At 39.8% G+C, this 22,011-nt stretch overlaps 1 protein-coding gene across 1 annotated transcript in view; it reads left to right on the top strand.

Moving 5' to 3' along the window:
- The window catches only part of ZBTB40 (zinc finger and BTB domain containing 40), a 919,023-nt gene extending 898,941 nt beyond the window's left edge, over positions 1-20,082 (top strand). Inside the window, exon 20 of the mRNA XM_044060434.1 lies at positions 19,323-20,082. Within this exon, the coding sequence (XP_043916369.1) occupies positions 19,323-19,517 (195 nt within the window). The 3' untranslated portion in view covers positions 19,518-20,082. The remainder of the gene's footprint in view (positions 1-19,322) is intronic.
- The last annotated feature ends 1,929 nt before the right edge of the window (positions 20,083-22,011 follow it).

The raw sequence follows: 22,011 nt of genomic DNA, 5'->3' as shown, positions 1-22,011 counted from the left end.
AATCCCACTCCTTCGGACAGGGATTCCAGAGCTTTAGATAGATGGGGTAAAAAAATTTACACCTGTGCAACTCTTGCCATTAGGGCATTGAATTGCCAGTTTCACATGCTGAAATACCATCAACATATTATGGAACTTATTCAGCAAAAATTTGCTACCTTTGCAGACTGTGCAAAAAATAAAGAATTACAAGAGCTTATGCATTCTGCAAGCCAAGTCGGCAAGCATACTTTGCAATGTGGTTTTGACACCCTAGAAGCATCTTGCAGGGCAGCAGTCACTGGTTTTGTACTGAGAAGACATGCTTGGCTTAAGGAGCAGACCTTGCCAGACCATGCCAAATCAAAATTACTAGACACTCCTTTGAACAAGGACAATCTGTAGAGCACCAAAGCAGAAGAGGTTCTAAAAAAATGGAAGAAAAGGCTAAATCTATGCAAACAGTCAAAGATTTCTTGCAAGTGCAGCCTCCTAGATTCAGTAGGCATTGCCCCTCGAAACATTGGTCCTTTCCAGCCCCCTCAAGGCCATCTCAAACTAGACCCAGGGTAAACAGACCCCCCCAGATTCCAATCTCAGGGTATGCAGAGATCTAAGCAATGGAGTGCCTCCACTTCAAAAACAGGGAGTGCTAAGCCACCCCCTTACAGAAATAATTCACAATGACCTATCTATTCCTGTACTCATCTCTGCCCAATTGCTTGTGCCCCTAGGAGGAAAACTTGCCCATCATACAAAAAGCTGGACCTCCATCACCAAAGACCAATGGTTCCTCAACATTGTATTCCAGGGGTACACATTTTACTTCCACTCACTGCCAACCCCAAAAGGGTTCCCAGACCTTCCTCTAAACCAGTGGACAGAGGCACAGAACCAAATTCTAGCCCTGCTCTCCATAAGGGCAAATCTGCCTCTTCCGCCAGAACAGATAGGTCAAGGGTTCTATTCCAGACTTTTCCTGGTACCCAGAAAAGAGGGCACTTGGTGCCCAATCCTAGATCTTTCCACTCTAAACACCCTCCTGGTGGTACCAAAATTCAAAACACTCACCCTGCAACAGCTTCTTCCTATGCTGTCCAAAGATGCCTGGTTAGCCACCCTAGACCTAAAAGAAGCCTGTCTGCACATCCCTATCAGGGACTCAAGCAGGAAATACCTACGTTTCAGGGCAGGATCTATGCATTATCAGTTCTCTGCACTTCCCTTTGGCTTATCCACTGCTCCCAGAGTATTCACATAATGCTTGGCTCCAGCCATTGCTTATTGCAGACAGAGAAAATTCAAGCTTACCCATACTTGGACGATTGCCTGATTCAGGCAGACAGTCAGGAACAGCTGTTGCAGCACTTGACATTTGTAAAGAACCTTCTAACCTCCCTGGGGTACACTATCAATGAAAAGAAATCAAAACTAGTTCCCAGTCAAAAGATTGTATTCCTGGGAGCAAGCTTGGAAACAGCATCCCAGATGGCATTCCTTACTCCAGAAAAACAAGCCTATCTGACAGGCTACTTTGCTCAAATGGCCACCAAAACCCAGCTATCTGCAAGGAAAATCCTGCAGGCCCTAGGTTTCATGGCCTCTTCCATCCTACTAATTCCATATGCCAGACTGCATATGAGGAAACTTCAATGGTACTTAAAAAGTCTTTGGTGCCAACATTCTCAGGACCTGGAAACCATCATACCTTGTCTAAGGACAGAGTTTCTTTGGTGGGCAGCAGCATGCAACAACAACAATGGACTCCCCTTTACTCAACCCCTTGCCCCCCAGACCCTAACCACAGATGCATCAGATTATGCCTGGGGGGGGGGGCACACCTGGACGACAAGTGCATTCAGGGCCCCTGGAGCCCAAGTCAGTCTCATCTGCTCATCAGCCAAAAAGAGATGCTAGATGTTCCAGCACTCTCTGACAGCTTCCAGGTCCCTACTCTCACCAGGACCCCCTACTGATAGAAACAGACAACACCACAGTTATGTGGTAAATCAACAAGCAGAGGGGAGCACACTCTTACTCACTCTGCAGGCTAGCCATGGTCCTGTGGAACACTGCCTTGGACATGCAGATTCATCTGCAATCTCAATTCCTGCCAGGCAAACAAAACTATCTGGCAGACGACATAAGCAGAACTCTCCTAGATCCACACAAGTGGCAATTAGACCCCAACACCTTCAGTATTCTAATCCAGAAATGGGGGACCCCAGAGGTGGACCTCTTTGCCTTCCCCTGCAATCAATAGCTCAGCAAATTCTGCTTCAGGACACCTCACAGCAGGGCCTGGAAAATGGATGCCCTATCCTTCCAGTGGGAAAACCTCTCAATCTATGCATTCCCCACTCTGCCTCTTCTCTCAAGAATATTACTCAAAATAAGACAGGATAAATCAAGAACAATCCTGATTGCCCCAGACTGGCCATGCCAGCACTGGTACCCACTAATGCGCAGCCTGTCACTGGTGCCACCCTGGCACCTACCCCAGATCCCAAACGTCCTCACTCAGTAGGGGGGGCAGATCTTGCATCCTCAACTGCAAACCATGAATCTTGCAGCCTGGCTTATTCCTTAAATTCTCCCCCAGTGACCAGCCTAAGCAAGCAGGTACTGGACATCATTCTTGAAGCCAGAAGACCCAGTACAAGGAAATGCTATGCTGATAAGGGGAAAAGGTATTGTTCCTGGAATCAGTCTAAAGGAGAGGACACAGCACTGCCCTCCTTACCTCTAATCCTGGATTACCTAGCAGACCTACTCCACAGAGGCCTATCCTTCTCCTCCATTAAGATCCATGCCTCTGCCATTTCGGCTCATTACAACACTGAGCCACCTCTTTTCTCTCACCTTCTTATCAATCAGTTCCTGAGAGTGGCAAACAACTTAAGGCCACCAAGGAAAGCACCCACCCCTGCTTGGGACCTTAACTTTGTATTGGAAAAGCTCATGCTACCCCACTTTGAGCATGCAGCGTCAGCAGAGTTAAAATTCCTCTCTTGGAAAAGAGCCTTGCTTCTGGCCATCACTTCAGCTAGAAGAGTGTCTGAGCTACAAGCACTTATGGTTGTGGAACCCTTCATTATTTTCCATGCTGACAGGGTTTCCCTCAGGACTAACCCTTCCTTTGTGCCTAAAGTTGTGTTCAGTGTGGCTCTCAACCAATCTATTCATTTGCCAACCTTCTTCCCTAATCCTCAAAATAAAGGGGAAAGGATCCTGCACTCCTTAGATGTGCACAGACAGCTCAGATTCTACCTTGATAGGACTAAGCCCTACAGGGAATCTGACCAGTTACTAGTCAGCTTTGTACCAGGGGTAGAGGGCAAGGCCATTTCAAAACAAGCAGTCTCCAAATGGATAGCACACTGCATCCATTTCTGCTGCAGGCAGCATGGGAAACCAACCCCTCAGGGGGTCAGAACACATTCCACTAGAGCAATTTCTACCTCTACAGCATTCCTCAGGAGAGTCCCTACCAGGGACATCCCTGAAGCTGCTACCTGGAGTTGTGTACACACCTTCACCAAGCATTACCACCTGCCTATCTTTTCCAAATCCAGGGCAGGTTGTGCAACAGCAGTCCTGCAGGGCTTACTAGCCAGCCCCAACTCTTCTTGACTGCCTCCACCCTTTTTTCAGTTTTGGGAATCAACCTAACTGTGATGACTGCAACAGTGAAACACCTAGAACATAGTACAGTTGTGTACACTTACCATAAATGTAGATGTTTGAGTGTATTCACTGTTGCAGTCCTGGTTTCCCTCCCTCCAGCCCCCTTCTCTCTCTCTCTCTCTCTGTCTATTACTCACCCCCTTCAGGGGTATTGGTATTGGTATTTACTTTTTACTGGTGGTGTTTTCCCCACCATAACTTAGCTCCCTTTTGGGGGGGCTCCTGACATTTGCGGCAAGAAAAACTGATGTAATGGCATCGGCTGCCTGTTTATATACCCTTGACGACCTGACATCAATCCTGGAGTGACAGCAACCGATGCAGAAATACTACGTCTCTGGTATTCGGGCTGATTGAGGGCTACTTGCAGGCAGATAACCCAAGTGCGATGACTGCAACAGTGAATACACTCAAACATCTACATTTATGGTAAGTGTACACAACTGTACTTTTCCTAATTGCAGCAGGCCTTTTATCCATACAGGTTTGCCTCACCTTCCTCCTTCTTGGTCTTGCTTAGTAATGTCTTGTTTCAAATTTTAACATTTGTGAATATGTGAATCTTTGGTCCATTTGATGATGGTCTTTATTTGTTTTTAGTCCTACTAAACCATCAGCATCTTTTCCAGCAGACTGAAGGTGGTATTCATACTGCCCAGGACACCAGAGAAATTCTCCTTCTCTTTTCCTGTGGGTGGGCCAGATGGTTTCTGCTGGAAAGGAAGTGAGAAAAGATGTAAAAGTCAGAGAATGCTGAAACAGAAGAAGTTGTTGATCATATGGCAGTGGTGGATAGTACTTACACTGAAATAACTGCAGTCTCAGGGGGGAGCTTGAAAAGTGCTGAACTGACCAAGTTGCTAAACAAGGAGGAACTGGATGAAGGTTTGGAACTTTGGAGGAGTTGAATCTTTGAAAAATATTCTGACAAAAATCAGGAAGCCAAAGCTATTCCACTGATTTCAGACATTGCCAGAGGAACAATGCAGACAAGCTGAAATGATGAAAGGTGGGATATGAGCGGTATAGGGAGGAAGAAGGAAGTGTGCTGGTAAGAGGAGAGCATGGTGAAAAGTGCAGAGTGGAGAGTGCAACATCAGAGAAAGTGAACTTTGTCATATGATCAAGTGTCTGGTGTTAATCCAGTACTGGAAAAGACCATATTAAGTGGCAATAGGGAAAAAAAACAGTGGTGAGATTGTCCAGGAAAGATGGGCAAACAATAAACAGGCATTTCATTTGGAACAATATGGAAACTACATTAAAGTCTACTGTGAAAATGTTAATGCTTGCTCATGTAAGAGAAGAGACATTTTGTGAAATAGTATTAACATTTTGGATGACCTGAATGTGACAAAAAAAAAAGCTTTTTTATATTCTGTGGTCATACTGTGTTATTACAGGAATGAACTTGATTAAAAAATACTTTGCAGTTTCGTATGACTGATATTGAAGTGCATGCCATGTCAGACTCCAAACCAGTTACAAGTGGCGTCCCACAAGGCTCAGTCCTGGGACCTCTCTTGTTCGGTATATATTTCTCGGAGGTACAGGCCAACACGGAAGGACTGTGGCTGACCAAGTTCGCAGATGACTGCAAACTGGGCGCCATAATCGACTCTCCAGCCAACACAAGCATCCTCCAAAAGGGCCTCATAGAAACAGACAACTGGTGCCAGAGCCATGGCCTCAAGCTAAACGCCAAAAAGTGTATAGTCATCCCTTTGGCAAAAACAAAGTGCCCACAAATTACCACATAGGTGGTAATCCATTAAGTACAGAAGAAGTAATTAGGGACCTGGGGACCCAAGTTGATAGCAATCTCTCATTTGACAACCACGTGGCCAAAGTGGTTAGAAAAACATTTTATATAGCCCACCTAATCATGAAGGGATTCACATGTAGATAAGGGGAGGTCATCGTGCCTCTTTACTCATCCCTCATCAGGCCCATAATTGAGTACAATGCCCCTTTTGGGATGTACCTTACCAGACACCTGCAGCAACTGAAAGACCCCAAAAGTACCTCACCAAGAGGATCAAAGGGCTCAAACAGATGCCATATGCTGCCCGGTTAAAGAAACTCCAGCTCTACTCAGTGGCCTGCTCAGAGGCTATCTGTACCTGACGTATAAAGCCATGTCCAACCCGGAATTAATGGACATGCTGCACCTCAGAAAATCCAAATCCCATCGAGCTACGCGCTCGAGAGACTTGAACCTCAGCACTGAAATAAATAGGACATGCTGCAGGGACAGATTCATAACCCAGAGACTCCCTTCACTCTGGAATAAAATCCCAGTCCAGGTTAAGCAGAGTCCCTCATTGACTCTCTTCAAGAGGAATCTTGATGAGTGGATGGGAGATCGTAGGTTTACCCCGGGTATCACTTCTGTGTCACTGTTAGACAGAGGCACAGTATACTAACCTCAAAAAAGGGCATAGCAAAATTTATTTAAAATGGGTGGCGAAAGCCAAACACACTCTGGCTAGGCTTATAAATGCCCTAGGGCAGATAGCCTAGTATGAACCTATGAACTGAAAAAATATTTTGCAACTTTTCAAAATGTATTTGATATAAAAATAACATATGAGGACCATCTTGTGTGAAGTCTGGTTTGGGAGGTGTGGGTGATATTGTGTGTAAAGATAGTACTTTATATGTATTCCAAGTATGATTGTTGAAAATGTAAAAAGAAGGCTTATGAACTATTACAGACAACCCAAAACATGTTTTTGTGCAGATTCTTAGGTGTGTACTAGGCTAATGGCCCTGGAGCCTTTACAAGCCTAACACATAGGATTACCCTGGCATCGTGCCACCCAGCCTTAGTTCTCAGTGCTTCTGTCAAGTAGAGCCACTGGAGTGATCCCCGGGGTGTATTTTCTATTTCCCATCCACTCTTCAAGATTTCTCTTGAAGAGGGCCAGTGAGATGCTCTGTTTGACATGCAGGGGAAGTCTATTCCATAGCATGGGCAGTCTCTGGGTTATGAACCTGTCCCTCCAGCACATTCTGTTGATTGTGGTAATGAGGTTGAGATCTCTGGAGCGTGTGGTGTAGAGGTATTGGGATTTCTTTAGATGTAGCATTTCTAACAGAGCTGGGTCAGACATGGCTTTGTAAGTCAAGCAGAGATCGTCTCTAAGTAGGCGATATGAGACAGAGAATAGGTGGAGATTTTTGAGTCTGTCCATATAGGACAAGTGTTTAAGGCCTAGGTTCCTCTTTGTGAGGTACTTTTGTGACCTCTCCAGTTGTTGAAGGTGTCTAGTGAGGTACATGCCAAATGAGACATTGTACTCGATGATTGGCCTAATGAGGGAAGAGTAGAGGGAGACAATGACCTCTTTCTTCCTGGAGGCAAAACCCTTAGTAATGAGATCTGCCACATAGAAGGACTTTCTGACCACAGTGGCAATGTGGTAGTCAAAAGAGAGGTTGCTGTCAACCTGTGTTCCTAGATCTCTTATAACGCCTTCTGTGTTCAGTGGACTACTATCGATGTGGTAATTTATTGGAATTGGGTTTTTCCCAAAGAGGTTGATGAAACATTTTTTTGGCATTGAGCTTAAGGCCATGGTTCTGACACCAGTCGTTGGTCGCAATGAGGCCTTTCTGTAGGATGTCAACATCACTTGAGGAGTTAATAATGGCTCCCAACTTGCAATCGTCTGCGAACTTTGTCAGCCAGAGTCCCTTCGTGTTGGCTTGGGCTTCTGAAAAGTAGATACCAAACAGGAGAGGACCCAGGACCAATCCCTGTGGGACTCCACTCGTGACTGGTCGGCAGTCTGACTTGGAATCAGCTACTTTCACACTGTGGCTTCTACCTTTGAGGCAGTTTGAATCCACCTAGTGATATAGGGGTTGATGCCTAGCTTAGTGAATTTTTCTGTGATTCCTGAGTGGGGAATGGTATCAAAGGCCTTGGCCAGATCAAGGTAGGCTGTATGAACCACCTTGCCTTCATCCACAGCTCTAGTGACTAACTCAAAGAAGTCGACCATGTTGAGCAGGCATGATCTACCCTTCACAAAACCAAACTGTGTGGGATCCAGAGTTTGGAGATTCCCTATGTTCTTGTTTATTAGGTCTATGATGATGCGTTCCACAGCTTTGCATATCAGACTTGTCATGCTAATGGGGCGATAGTTCCCAGGGTCTGTAGTCGCTCCTACTTTGAGGAGAGGGATGCCTGTAGCAGTGCGCCATTCGGTAGGGACAAAGTCTGAGGTGAGGTTGTGACTGAACAGGGCACACAGATGAGGTGCCAGTACACACTGTAGTTCATGTAGAACACAGCCATGGATATTGTCAGCTCCCAAAAAAGCTGTATTCTTGGCCTTGGATAGTGCTGTTTTAACCTGTGCAGCAGTAATACTGGGTGCCTGGCAATCTACTGGTATTGTGATTGGTCCTCTGGGGGGAGGGGTAAAGTTGGCATTGAATCTGTCAGCCAGCATATTGGCAATATCTGTTGGCTCGGTATAGGAGGTACCATTGTGCAGAAGCTCAGAGCAAATCTGGGTATTGCCATGGAGATTCTTTACATAACTATAGAAGGCCTTGTGGTTGCCTTTACTGTCTGCTGCAATTCTGTTTTCATAGCTAGCTTTAGAGGATTTGATGAGGGATCTCAACTTTTTGTTGAGGCTGATAAGAGAGTTTATCCAGTCTTGGGACTTCACCTTTTTCCACATCAGTTTCTTCCTTCTGTTGTAGAGTTTGTTTATGGCAGGGGACCACCACATTGGCTTTCTTTTTTTGGAGGAGAGCATCTTGCTTTTATTGGGTATGGCGAGATCCATGCATTTGGTTATGTGTTCATACAGTGCATTGGTGTATGATTTGGCAGTCATGCAACTATTCTCCATTTGCATGGGTGCCGTGAAGTTAGCCACCTCTGTTTTTAGGATCCCAAAGTTAGCTTTAGAGAAGTTTTTCATGGTGGTTACCTTTGCGGGGGGGGGGGGGTGGAGGGATGTGGATTTCCAAGGTGATTAGTTTGTAGTCAGATATTTTTAGGTGTAGAGCAACGGTCGCCCGTGTTAGTAATGACCAGGTCAAGGAAGTTACTACCTCTAGTTGGGTAAAAATGAGCTGGTCCAGGGCATTGGCATTAATGAATTCCAGGAAACGTTGGGCAAGTGTATTGGTACATGAGTAATTTTACAAGTTATTGGAGGGGTAGTTGAAGTCGCCCAGTATAAGAGTGTTAGGTTGGACCCTAATATTCTCCAGGGTGCTTAGGAACGTGGAGTGTGAGTCTTGGGACATGGTTGCAGACCTATAACAGGCAACAACCTTAATTGCTGTCTTATCCAGTGTTAGCTGCACCTGAAGTATCTCTGATGCGTTATGTTGGGTACCAGTCCGGAGGTGTGCACATTCTTTATGAATATTCATTCAACATGTTTAATTCATGCATGTGATAAAGTTTTACATAGTATGTGGAAAGGGGGCACAGTAAAAAAAAATGCACAATGTTTTAAATAAAATGTATCACAGAGGACCACTATTGGTTTGATTGCCTTTGGACCAAGATAGTAAGGCAACAGAGTTAAAATAGAAGTCTGACAGGGCAAAGAGATAGTGTTGAGTGAACAAGAAGTGGAGGATGAAAATATCAGATGGGGTGCAGGAGATTGAAATGATTAATGAGTTATTGATAAAAGTGGTGAACAAACAGAGGTAGAGGAGTGAAATGAAATACAGGAGTATAATGGAAATGTAACAAATACTTATGAAGCTTTGAGAAGTGAGGAAGGAAATTCAGCAGAAGAAGGGGTATAAAGTGAAAATACCAAAGTGATTGTGGTAAGAAAATGAAATTTAAAGGAATAATTTGCCAGTAACATAACTGAATACTAATAGCACAATTAATTATGTGAGAAGGCTTACTGTTTATTTTTTGCAAAATATTGAATGCAGATTTTATATGTTTAATTGATATTTGGCTGTTAAAGCAAAAACAAGAAGACCAGTTACAGTGTTTATGGGAAAATTAAATAATTTGGAGTTTTGATAAGAATACTTATGTGAAAATTCTAGATGTAATAGTGGGTTTCTTGGGAGAATGGCAATATGGGATTTAAAAGCAGGTAAGAAGATAATGAGGGTGATAGTTGTGTATGCAAGCACAGGAATACTGGGAAGGGAGGAGAGTAATTATTTGAGCTGGTGAAGCAATTTGGAAAAGTATACATAAACATTGTAAAACAGGAGATTTAAATGATATTGTAAGAAAGAAGAAAGTTAAGATTATACAAGATTTCAAAGTTTGTAATGAAATGTTGACATGGAGGTGAAATTTTCTGGTCATGTGATGAGTTCAGTTGAAATGGGGGAAGATGAAGGGAAAGGAATTAAAAAGGTTGAATGGTGAAGTGTGAGATGTAAAGAGATGAAAGAAGTTAGGCAGATGTTATGGATGGAATATAGGTTGATTAGAACATTTTCCAGGACATGGACAAGAGTGGTGGGTAAGGTATAGTATAAAGTGACATATTTAGGTATACAGAAGGCTATAAGAAATAAAAAAAAAAAGTAGAAATTTTTAATTCCATATTAGCAACCATTATGGAAAGGAGAAAAAGAAATAGAGTTCCATGAAAAAGAATTTTCTAAGAAAACTAGAAGTGGAATTAATAAGATGATATTTAGACAAACAGTTGTGGTAAAAGTTAGGGGGTGGAGGGAGAATAAAGGAGGGAAAAGGGATTAAAAGGATGAACGGAGAAGTGCTGAAATGTAAGAAGATGGAGGAGTATAAGGAAACATATTTAGTTATACAAAAGGATATGTAAGAGATGAAAAAGAAAGTATATAAAAGTTTAATTCAATATTAGCAAGCCTTGCAAAAAGGAGATAAAGAAATGGAGTTGCAGGAAAAGGACATCTCTATGAAAAATAGAAGAAGAATTAATAAAATTATATTTGGACAAACTTTTGTGGTAAAAGGTAGGGAAAGATGGAGAGAGAGCAAGAGAATGGGGGGGGTTAATTAAAAAGGTTGAATGGATGAGGGCTGAGATGTAAGGATAGGGAAGAAGATTGGAGGTTATAATGGATGGAACATAGGTCAGGGAGACCATTTTACAGGACATGGACAGAGTGATGGGTGACATACAGTATAAGGAAACATTTAGATGTACAGAAGACCTAAGAGATGAAAAAATGTAGACAATTTAATTTCATTATGAGCAGGAATTGCAGAAAGGAAAAAAGAAATACTGGATGTACAGAAGACATGAGATGAAAAAAGTATAGATAATTTAATTTCATTATGAGCAGGAACTGCAGAAAGGAAAAAAAAATAAATATTATTGCCGGAAAAATAAATATTTAAGAAAAATAGAAGTAGAATGAATGAAATTGTATTTAGACAAAAATTAGTGTTAAAAGATAAAAAAGAGAAAGTGGAGATCTTTATGATACATATTATAGGCCTGTTTCTAGTCTTTGAAAATGAAAACAAAATATTTGGAAAAAATTCTATATGGCCTTCATTGGGCCCAACAACATGGCTTCCCAAAATGCATTCAGTATATTGCCTGCACTGTACACTGCCACAAACAGCATTTAATGTTAACATGAATGATGGCCTTCTCACTGGAAGCTTGTTAATAGACATGGCTAGGGCCTTTGAAAATGCCAGCCATTCACTTCTATGCAGTAAACTAAGTAATCATTTTGGCTTGGACACTGTGAGGCTTTAATAGCTACTTTGAAACCATTCCTTCAGAGTTCAAGTCATAACATTTTTCTAACACAGGTACGTGGAATATTGAAGTTCCCAAAGGCTTATTCCTTGGACCTCTACTGCTCATCCTATTCGTAAATGACCTAACCCATGTTCTTTCCCATCTCAATATAATTATGTACTGTGATGACCTTATACTCTTAGAATCTAACCAATCAGTTTTCAGTTGCACCATACCATGAAGCAAAATTTATCCTCCCTCTACATTTGGACAAACTAATTAGCAACCCAAACAAATGTAATGTTTTTGTCTTCAGCACCCCAGGAAACTGCAAATCTCTTCCCTTGTATTTATTTATTTTACATTTGTTTACCGGGAAGGTCCTACTGGACAGAGCTGTCCGTTTTCAGCAGAGGCCCGGGAAGAAAAGCTCCAGAACAATTGCTTTCATACTATACATAAGATATTTACACATTCAGTTATAAAAATATAGCAGACAATAACATATGATTGCATAAGTTATTTACATAAGCATAGTGGTTTAGACATACAATTAAACGTATAGCAGGTAGTAACATTTGATTATTGTTCATAGAGTATGTTTAGCAGAGATGATCTTGAATATGTACTGAAGATAAGACAAGAAAGGAAAAACTAAAAAGGAAGAGAATATAGACAAGTTCATATTAGGTGCATTGACATTTTAAGGGAAAGCTTTTCAACTTAGTCTAGGGGAGAGTTAGTGGGTATAGATGGGGCAGTGGGGAGTAGGCAACAGTGAGTTGATAAGTAAATGCGTGATAATATATAGTGCATCTGTGGGAGTTTTAAAGAGATTGGATAGTGGGTAGGGGAAAGGTGTTAGAATATGTCAGCCAGGTGCTAGGCAGTTTCATGTCCAGGAGTTGTTTAGGTGGGAAATAAGCTATTTTTTGAAGATGGTTTTACTAGGTTGCACCCTGATTTGTAGTGGTAGGGAGTTTCAAGTCTTGGCAATGTTGCTAGAATACAGGGAGCCACCACAGCTGTAATGGCTTTTGGAGATTGCGATTAGTGCCTTGTTAGTGGATCTAAATTCTCGGTTATTGGAGTAGAGGATGATCAGGTCTTGTAAGGCTGGAGTTTTGTCAGGTTGGTGCAGTATTTGGTGAGCTAGAAGTTGTTGATTTAGAGCTAAGGTGTTGGGGAGTTCAAGCCAGGAAAGCTGTTTAAGGCCCTGACAGTGGTGGGTGCGGTAGGAGGAGTTTGTGGCAAATTTTGCTATTTTGTTGTAGCATACTGATAGCTTATTTAAATTGCTCTTGTTTAGATTAATTAGGACAGGAGAAGCATACAGTAAGATAGAGAGAAGATGGGTACAAGCTAGGGTAACTTTACTGTTGCTGGTTAGGAAGTTTTTACATCTCTAAAGAGTATCCAGTTTTTTCTTGATTTTGGTTATTGTATGAGCTATGTGTTTGTCAAATTTCATGTTGTTGTCAGTAATGAACCCTAGTAATTTGGTTTATGTGATGGGATAAGTAGGGGTATTATCTAATGCAGAAATAGAGAATGGGGGAGTAGGTGCTGCTGTTTTGGAAGGATGAAAGAGTATAAGTCGGGTCTTTTTAGGATTTAGTATTAGCTGGGAGTTTGTTAGCCAGGTTTCGATGGATGTAAAGGCTTCGTGGGTCTTGATTTGAAGTTGTTGGAGGGTGGGGGCAGAGCAGATTAAGGTGAAGTCATCAGTGTATTGAACCAGGTTTGCTAAAGGGGTGGCTTTGTGAAGATTATTTGTAAATATCGTGAAAAGTAGTGTAAAGCTTAACATTTCATAGCATAGCTTTGATAATCCCATTCTAATAACTAGCATAAAAAAATGTATTTGGGTCTGTTGGATCAATGCTTAAGCTTCTCTGCTTACATGGACTAAGTCCTTTCCCATCTAAAACTTTGCTGTATAATCCCTCACTTTCTCTCCAAACTCAAAGCAATGTCCTGCCAAAAACATTTTGATTCCTAAACTAATAAACGCTCTACCTCTGTTATTCCTCCACTCGGGCATCAGTACACAAAACTGCAAGTGGCAGAAGACAAAATCCATTGGTTTCGGCTCATAGCCAGTCCTTTCTTACACCACTGTGCTTTACTCAAAAATTTCCGCTGACTTTCTCTTCAGATTAGAGCAGTACTGATGCTCAGCACTCTTATATTCAACATTGCTATACCTGGCTAATGCCTACCCACCAAGAGTATTATTCTGGTAAAAGACCCAGCATACACATTGAGGAGGAAACAAGAAGAAAGGCTTTCTCAAGTTAGACGTTGATTCACTGCCACTACCCAGGAAAGAGAATTTACCAAAACTGACCTTGCTACTTGGAATCATCTCTTAAAAAAACATCAAAAACACACCACCATGAGAGGCTTCTGAAGATGATACTGTCATGGAGAAGTTCACGGTATTGGGACGACTTATGTCTAAAGAGGTGACTGTTTTCTACGATTTAAAGCTGTTGGAGAAATATGTATCTTTGGGCATTATGCCCAGGGGGCTTCGCATTGACCGTTTGTCTGCCGGTGGGTTCACTGAGGATGAGAGTGATCTGCTATGTGAATGGAGACAGGCGGCATTGGAATGTACCTTAAATTGGCTTCGAATCTTGGTCAAATGGAACATTTGAACTGTTGACAAATTACGGGGGGAAATCGCCACGTTACAAAATTAATTGATGGCAACCATCTCTAACAACGCGTTTCAGAGCACATTTAAGGATATTAAAGCCAGAATCAACAAGGTGGAACAAAATGTGCTCGAACGGAAAAAAGGCAAGTTAAACAGGGATGTCAAAGATTTTGAAACTAACAGCATTTATTCCTGGCAGCGGAGAAGATGATGTCATCGTTACAAATCTAAGGTGTGTATGAGTAAACGTGCCAGTGGATCATCTTGTTCCTCAGTTGAGACCAGCGGGAGCAGAAAAAGTGTATCTTTTGAGGACATTGTCAATGATAGTCCATCGGAAAGATCAGAGGGACATACAAAAAAATGTTCCAGGTTCCAGTTTGGCACCTTCACAAGTACAAACTCGTTCCAGGAAGAATCGAGGGAGACGGAACAACAACCAGTAGAAGTAGAGACAGTAAGGACATTATTAAAACCTCCTGTAGTGAGTTATGTTAATGTGAATACTGATATTGATGTGGTCAGTGTAAGTGTGTTACCGAAACTAACCGAGTCATTTGGAGATGAAAATGTGCCTTATCCATGTGTAGTTGATTTTGTTTCAGAAATGGTTATCTAAAGAATGTTTTAATTTGGCAAAGAGAATCTGCTGCCTGACATTACTGAACCTTCTAGTCATGTAATAGTGCCTTGCTCAAGTGTATTGCATTCTACTGATGTCACTTTAAATGTGGTTAATTTATCAGATGAACATCTGACTTTTGATATGCAAAATGTGTTATTGAAGGAGGCTGAATTTATACCCACCAGAATCCCCACACTGGCAGACATTATAGTAGATGTCAAGCGGTTTGTTCGTAAATTAAATTTGAAAGCCTATTTTCATGATAGAGAGAAAAAATGCGACCAGGATGTATGTAACATTTCTGACAATGATGAATTGTTAAACTTGAGTACTTATGATGTTGAGTTGGACACTTTGCTTTCAGATGAGAATAGTGAATGTGATGATTCTGAATGTGTGGACTTATGTCTGGGTTTTGGGTTTATGCCTATACCCAATCTCCCTTCTAACAGCACTTTTATACCTCCTAAATATTGGAATTCCATCAATGTTTTTGAAAACACCTTTTGTGCTGTAATTGAATATGAATTTTGCAGTTTCTGTAAAAAACATCGAGTATAATCTTAGCAAAAATGAATGGCTTGCATTTAAAAAATTAAGAACACTATTAGATAGAATAGTTGTTAAAGAAGCAGACAAGGGGGGTAATTGGGTCATTTTGGAGGATGAACATTACGACAGTTTGAAATTGGATTTGCTATCTGAGGAAACTGTTTATAAAAAGCTGCTTGGTAATCCAGTGCAACAGTATAGTGAGGAACTTATTGAATTATTGGAAAGAGGGGAACGTTCGGGTTTTCTAAAATCAAATGATGTTAAGAAGCTGATTGTTAATGAACTCAAGCACCCCTATTTGTATGCCATACCTAAAATTCACAAAAATGCCACAAATCCTCCTGGTAGACCAATAATTTCAGGCATGGGTTCATACACAGAAAAAGTCATCAAGTTTTTGGATTTTCACTTGAAAACATATTTGATTCGTGTTGTATCCCATATCAAAAATACTGGTGAAGTTTGTAAAGACCTGCGTAACATGGTGGGACAAGAATTATTTCTGTGCTACTGTTGATGTGACAGCGCTGTACACTAATATACAGATAAGATGGGGTTTGGAGGCTGTGATGAAAGTAATGGGGGAAGGACCCCATACATTTTTCTTGCTGTCCCTTTTGGAGTTCAGTTTGACCCACAATTATTTTTTGTGGAAAAAAGAATTCTATTTACAGTCCAAAGGTACAGCAATGGGAGCAGCAATTGCCCCTTCGTATGCTGTCATATACATAGGTGAATTTGAAAAACAATTTATGTTTCAAAATTAATTTTTTGTAAATCATGTTGTGTACTACAAACATTACATAGATGATCTTATCTTTGTATGCAGGGGCGATAAATAGCAGTTTGACAAATTCATGGAAGATCTCAATGGGAATACACATGGATTGCAATTTGTTTGGCAATGTATGGATGACAATACAGCTTTCTTAGATGTAGAGTTATATATAAATGGCAAGGCAAAGTTCAACATAGATACTGTACAGAAAACCCACTTCTGTGAACAATTTTCTACATGCTGACAGTATGCATCCCCCACATTTACTTAATGCATTGCCATATGGTGAATTTAGAAGAATATTCTTTAATAACTCTGAAGAAGAATGTAGAGAAACCTTCATGGGTGAGGTATATGAAGGACTATTATTGAGGCTATTCTGAGATTACACTCTCTAGAGCCCAACAGAAGGTTTGCAAACAGGGGCATAGAGTAGGTTGTCACTATGCAGCGGGAGATAGGTTGCAAGAAGAGGAAAAGTTGTTTTTTGTAACCAAGTTTTCTGATTTTTCCGAAACTTTGGAAAGAGTAATAAGACAATTTTGGGGCATAGTGACTAAGGATGTTATGGTAGGGAAACCTTTTCCCAAACATATAACTTTCTCATGTGGCAGGTACAATAATATAAAATAATTGTTAAATACAAAAATCTATGAGGTTAGGGATGGTACATCTATTGGCTTGCACATATGTGGGAAATGCTCTGTATGTGATAAGGTCAAAAATCTGCATGGTAGCAAGATTAATGGAAAATCATATTTTGCCAAAGAGAAATTTAATTGCAACTCATGTGGATTAATTTATGTCATTGGATGTGATTGTCCAAAGACATTGTGGTATATAGGGCAAACTAAAAGACAGGTTAAGGTTTGGATTTTAGAACACATTGGAGATATTAGAAGGAAAAATATGGATAGCCCAGTGGCTAACCATTTTATATCAGCACATAAAGGGTGTATAGGGGGATTTATTTTCAGTGTTTTAGCACGACCTAAAGTTTATAATGGTAACTTCAAAAGGGTATTGAGCAAACTTGAGTATAGGATGATAATCAATTATCATACATTAAGTCCCATGGAAATGAGTTTAGATAGTGGTATAATTTTGTAAATACTAATACAGTAGGACCAAAGAACAGTATAGTAATATTAAAGCTAACATTAGAATTCATTTAAAAATTCAAGTCATCTTTACAAATTTATGGTTTTGGTCAATTGATAGGCTAAGATGGATTTTTTCATGAGTACATTAATTTATAGGATAATGTCAAGGGTGTTTATGATATGAAATAATATAAAATAAAACAAAATAAATTTAAAGTTGTTTTTATATACAAATTATAATTGCTTTTTATGTACTTGTACACATGAATCATCTATTTATGCTTAAATTATAGTTGTGATTGTTTTTATTTCATTTTGATGTATATACACTGTTTTTTTTTCCTTTTTGAAGTGTTTTGGATTTGCACTATGTGGTTGCACTTTAAGAAAATTAGCTAATTGTGATTACTATATACATATATATATATATATATATATATATATATATATATATAATTGATTAATTAATTGATTAATCATTTAATTAATTAATTAATGCATTCATTCATTAATTAATTTAATGCATTTGTTTGCAATGTTTGGTATATAAGGAGATTAATTTTTGTAGTAAATTGTTCCATTGAAGGCAAAAGGCCGAGGTACCAGAACATGAAATAAAAGTTTACAGCATTTCCTTGCATCGTTCCTCTCATGGTGGTGTGTTTTTGATGTTTTTTAAGAGGTGAAGTCTTTGTTGCTTGTGGTTGTATTTCTTGTACTTGGAATCATCTCCCTGTGGAGGTTAGGTTTTTGAACACACTAGAGGAGTCAAGATAAAACTGAAAGAGCATCTCAGGCAAGAAGCTGACTGTGTTTCCTTGACACTGGGTAATCTATAACAATATAGTGTCTGTATCTGCATTATAATACAATGCCCACTCTCTTAATATAGATGAAATCCCTTTGTAAATAATGTAAGTACTTTTCTGTTTTAGCTGTTTATGCATTCCAACTGTAATACGTATGTTGAATTATTAATGTTCTTTCACAGTTGTTTTATTTCTGCTATTCTCCATTTTTGTATATGTTGCATTTTGTTTTATTGTTCCTTTGAAGCTTGAGTCATGGCTAAAAAGACTATTTTGACCAACTAACATACCTGTTACCAAATTACTAATAAGTAAGTAAATAAACAAGCAAACAAAACAAATGACCAAATAAATAAATATGTAAAAACCATCATGAGAGTTGTGGCTTCTGGAAGCTGCGATTGGGAAGACAGCATTCCTGGAGTTAATATTAGCAGGTAGTTAGATCTCCTAAAATGCATCTGTCTAATATATTTATGAAGCTTCTACTTTAGATACATTTACATGTTTCTAAACATTACAAACTTGGTATTCAGTCTAGAGACGGAACAGAATTTTGCTTCAGCTGCCTGTAGAACATGTAGACTCTTCACCCATTTCTATTCGCTGAGGGTACACTTTTCGATTTTCTTCCAGTAGCATTATAGTGTCCTGCAAAAGTGATCTTTATAATGAAAATGGAGCAGTAGTTGTGAGTATAACTACTATGACTGTGACATGTTACATGTTAATAGGTAAGTACTAGGCTAGCTGCCCTTGTGGGACATTTTAAGCCTAGCCAATTTCTCCTTCAAAAGTGAGAATCAACCCTATACCTTGTGTTTCTAAGGTAAACCCTTTAAGCATTATACCAACCTCCAACATGCAGATGCCTACATAATATGATCATTGCAGTGTGTCAGGCTGTCTCCATTCACCACCCTAGTACTGCAAGTATTATGGGTCTGAGGTGTCTGTATATCGTTAGCTCTGTACCAGTTGCACAAGTTTGAAGTTGCCTTTTTTAAATATTGCATAAGTTAAACCACCATGTTTGATATTTCCTTATTATTCTCTTCATCGTTGTAGCTGGTAGTATATATTAGTGCGTTGATATAATAATGTTATTATTTTTTGTTTATTTTAGTTTTATGTGAGTTGTTTAGGCTGTCAAGAATCCTATGCTGAAATATAGATGTGGAGTACTCACTGTGTGTCCCTGGATGGCTCTCTTTTTCTCTCTGACCTAAGATATGGCAGTGATATTTCACAGTGTAAAGAAAACATTGCCTTAAGATTTTGAATGCCTTTATTTTGAAATTAACAGCTAATTAAAATACTATTTTAAATGGCTTTGGACTGAAAATGTTACTGACATATTTCTTTCTTTCTTTCTTTCTTTCTTTCTTTCTTTCTTTCTTTATGTGTATCTTTAGGTCATCCAGACATCGGAACAGGGAGCTTCAACAGAACAGCTGATTACATTGGGAGATACCCAGCTTAGCACGTCCCAGCTGTTTGTGGCACTTCCCGAATCTCAGAGTAGTCCTCCAGGTTCAGAGCTGGTAGCTGTCAATATGGAAGACCTTCTGGATGGAACCGTGACTTTGATCTGCAGAGATGCACAGTAAACTGCCTAACTTGATTGCAATTTCTTCAGCTAAACACCTAAACCTCATTTACAAGAAGCTTTCTATCCAGTCATTAACCATGTTACAGACTACCTGATTCATAAGTGGTTAAGCTGTGTGATAGTCTATCCACAGTCACTTTGTTATGAATTGATTGTTTCATGACTCATTAGACTGCAAAGGTTTCATTGTAATTAATCAGAAGTCATTGACAGTTGACACAGATTTCATTTGTTTTCTTGGTCTTTATGTTCATCATGTTGCCTAAAATTTCAGATCATAGTACAAGGAGGACTTTTTGCAGCAGGTACTATTATGTGGCCTATTTTGCTTGCCTATTCATAACCTGACAAGCCAGTCCCTTCAGCAGTACACTCTCTTGTAATGAAGGTGTATCTTATCCAGACATCAAAACTGTACATGTTTTTACCCATGTAAACAGTTCAGACTCCATGCTTGCTCGTAGCTGTTTTTCTTACTGCTCAGAGTTCATACCTGTTGCTAATATTCTAATAACTATTTATGTTCCTTTTTTTGATAATTAAACAATAACATTTAAAATGAAGTTGTTTTCTGTATCTTTAAAATAAGTATACAAGCATTGTTATGTCATCCTCTGTCAAGTGTGCTGGTAGCCCCCATACTGTGTCTATTTTGTTTAGATTCATGCAACAATATATTATCCTCTGTGGATGGTCAGTGTTTTAGTAAAGCCACTTGTAAATACTGGTGGAAAACTTTAGGGCTTTCTTTTCAAAAAATATGATGAGAAAACTGAAATAAAATTAGAGAAAAACAAAAAGTCAGAGCTGGTCTGAAAAGAAAAAGGACACAAAATATGAGAAAGAGAAGTACACAAGAAAACTATTATTCAAAGTAGGCAGTGCTTTCATAGCACATTCCAATCCAAGTAAACATATACCACTACATTTGGGATTACAAAAAACATTCTTTACTTTGGCAAAATCATCTGTTCCCTTCTTCGGGCAAAAGCAGGCCGTACTGATTTCTGCTGTGCTCTACTGATAATTCAGAATTCAAAAGTGTCACAGACAAAACCAGCCCAAGCCCCTTTGCATATGCAGTCAATAGTTGCCATCCTTTGACAGTGAGATATCTGTGTTGCTCTTTTGATACATTCATTCACCTGTCTTGTCAGGTATGTGTGTTATCACCCACACTTAAGGTTTTCCCTTTCCAGTCGGTATGCCTTTTGGTAATATCACTTTATACCCAGACACTGGGAATAAGAGTAGAGAAGTAATATGCCCTCAACTATGATTTTATTTCTTCAGTTATACACAACTCCCTCCCCCTTTTGGTTGGCCATCAGACATGGCAATGCCTGCTGAGCTGGTCTTGGTGCGCATACACTTTCCCATATATCCATTTATTTTTGGCTAAAGTGAGATGCACACCTTAGCTAGGCTCACCATTGTCTCTCAGTCTTGGCTATGGCAGAGAGAGCACATCTGAAGACTTCTAATAGCTGATATTTTTGCAGTGGTAGAGGTACCAGCCACTGTACCACTGGATGGAGGAACTGACATTAGCCACTCACTCAGGCACTCACATGCCTTCATAACCAGCTCCACCATAATCTGGGCCATAAAATGTGGCCCAAGCTATTCTTCAGAGTAGTCTGGGTTGTAGTTAGGGCTGAATTCATCCCTCTGGTCAGTAATTACCCTATTGATTCCATAGATCTTCAGAGTATCTTTGCCACCTCCAAAAAGATATGTGACTTTCAGAATAATTGATTAATGTAAAGTTGATAAGATAAGACCAATATTAATTCTGTCATTAAGTTATCCATACCACAGGTGTAGATGTTAAATAATAATACCTGATTACTGAAAGTCAGCTAAGGTTTATTCCAACTGGCAAAGAAACATGTGCTACCAAAGTGTTATGCAAGTTTATGGACGGTTGCATGCTGAAAAATCATTCTTTAAATGTGTACTTTTGTAAATGCAGAGCTATTTGAAACTCAGACCATAGATCCCATAGTTATAAAACAGAGAAAACTGCTGCTGTTTACAGCCATGTAAACATATTATGAAGTACATTACTGCTACTTTTCCAGATGTGCACTTCCTCTGAAATCCTTCATAATGGGTTGCATTCCTCATATCTCTGTTGCTTTATTATGCCACCTCTAGTATTACAGTACCTTGGGTCAAAGGGTTTCTGCCCTTTCCACCACATTGTGTGACCTCAGAGTTAGTATAATAAAGAAGAGGGATGAAGTTAGGAGATTCCACCTCTATACAGCTTTTGTTTTGTTTAGTGCTACAAGATTTGATGTTGTCTGAATCTTGTAGATGCCAACAGTTAATACCTCATTCTTCAAGAATTTGGCAAGTCACATATGTTCACTTGGCATGGACCTTTTATATTAGCATTGATTTTTCACATCATAAAGTTTTTTTAAGGATGGAAATGCAAATCTAGTGTTCATTGTACTTGCTGTACATGCCCCTTCAGTATACAC

This window comes from Protopterus annectens, chromosome 2.part0, assembly GCF_019279795.1.
Source record: "Protopterus annectens isolate FY-2018-M chromosome 2.part0, PAN1.0, whole genome shotgun sequence".
NCBI lineage: Eukaryota > Metazoa > Chordata > Ceratodontiformes > Protopteridae > Protopterus > Protopterus annectens.
This window is presented reverse-complemented; position numbering and strand designations above follow the sequence as displayed.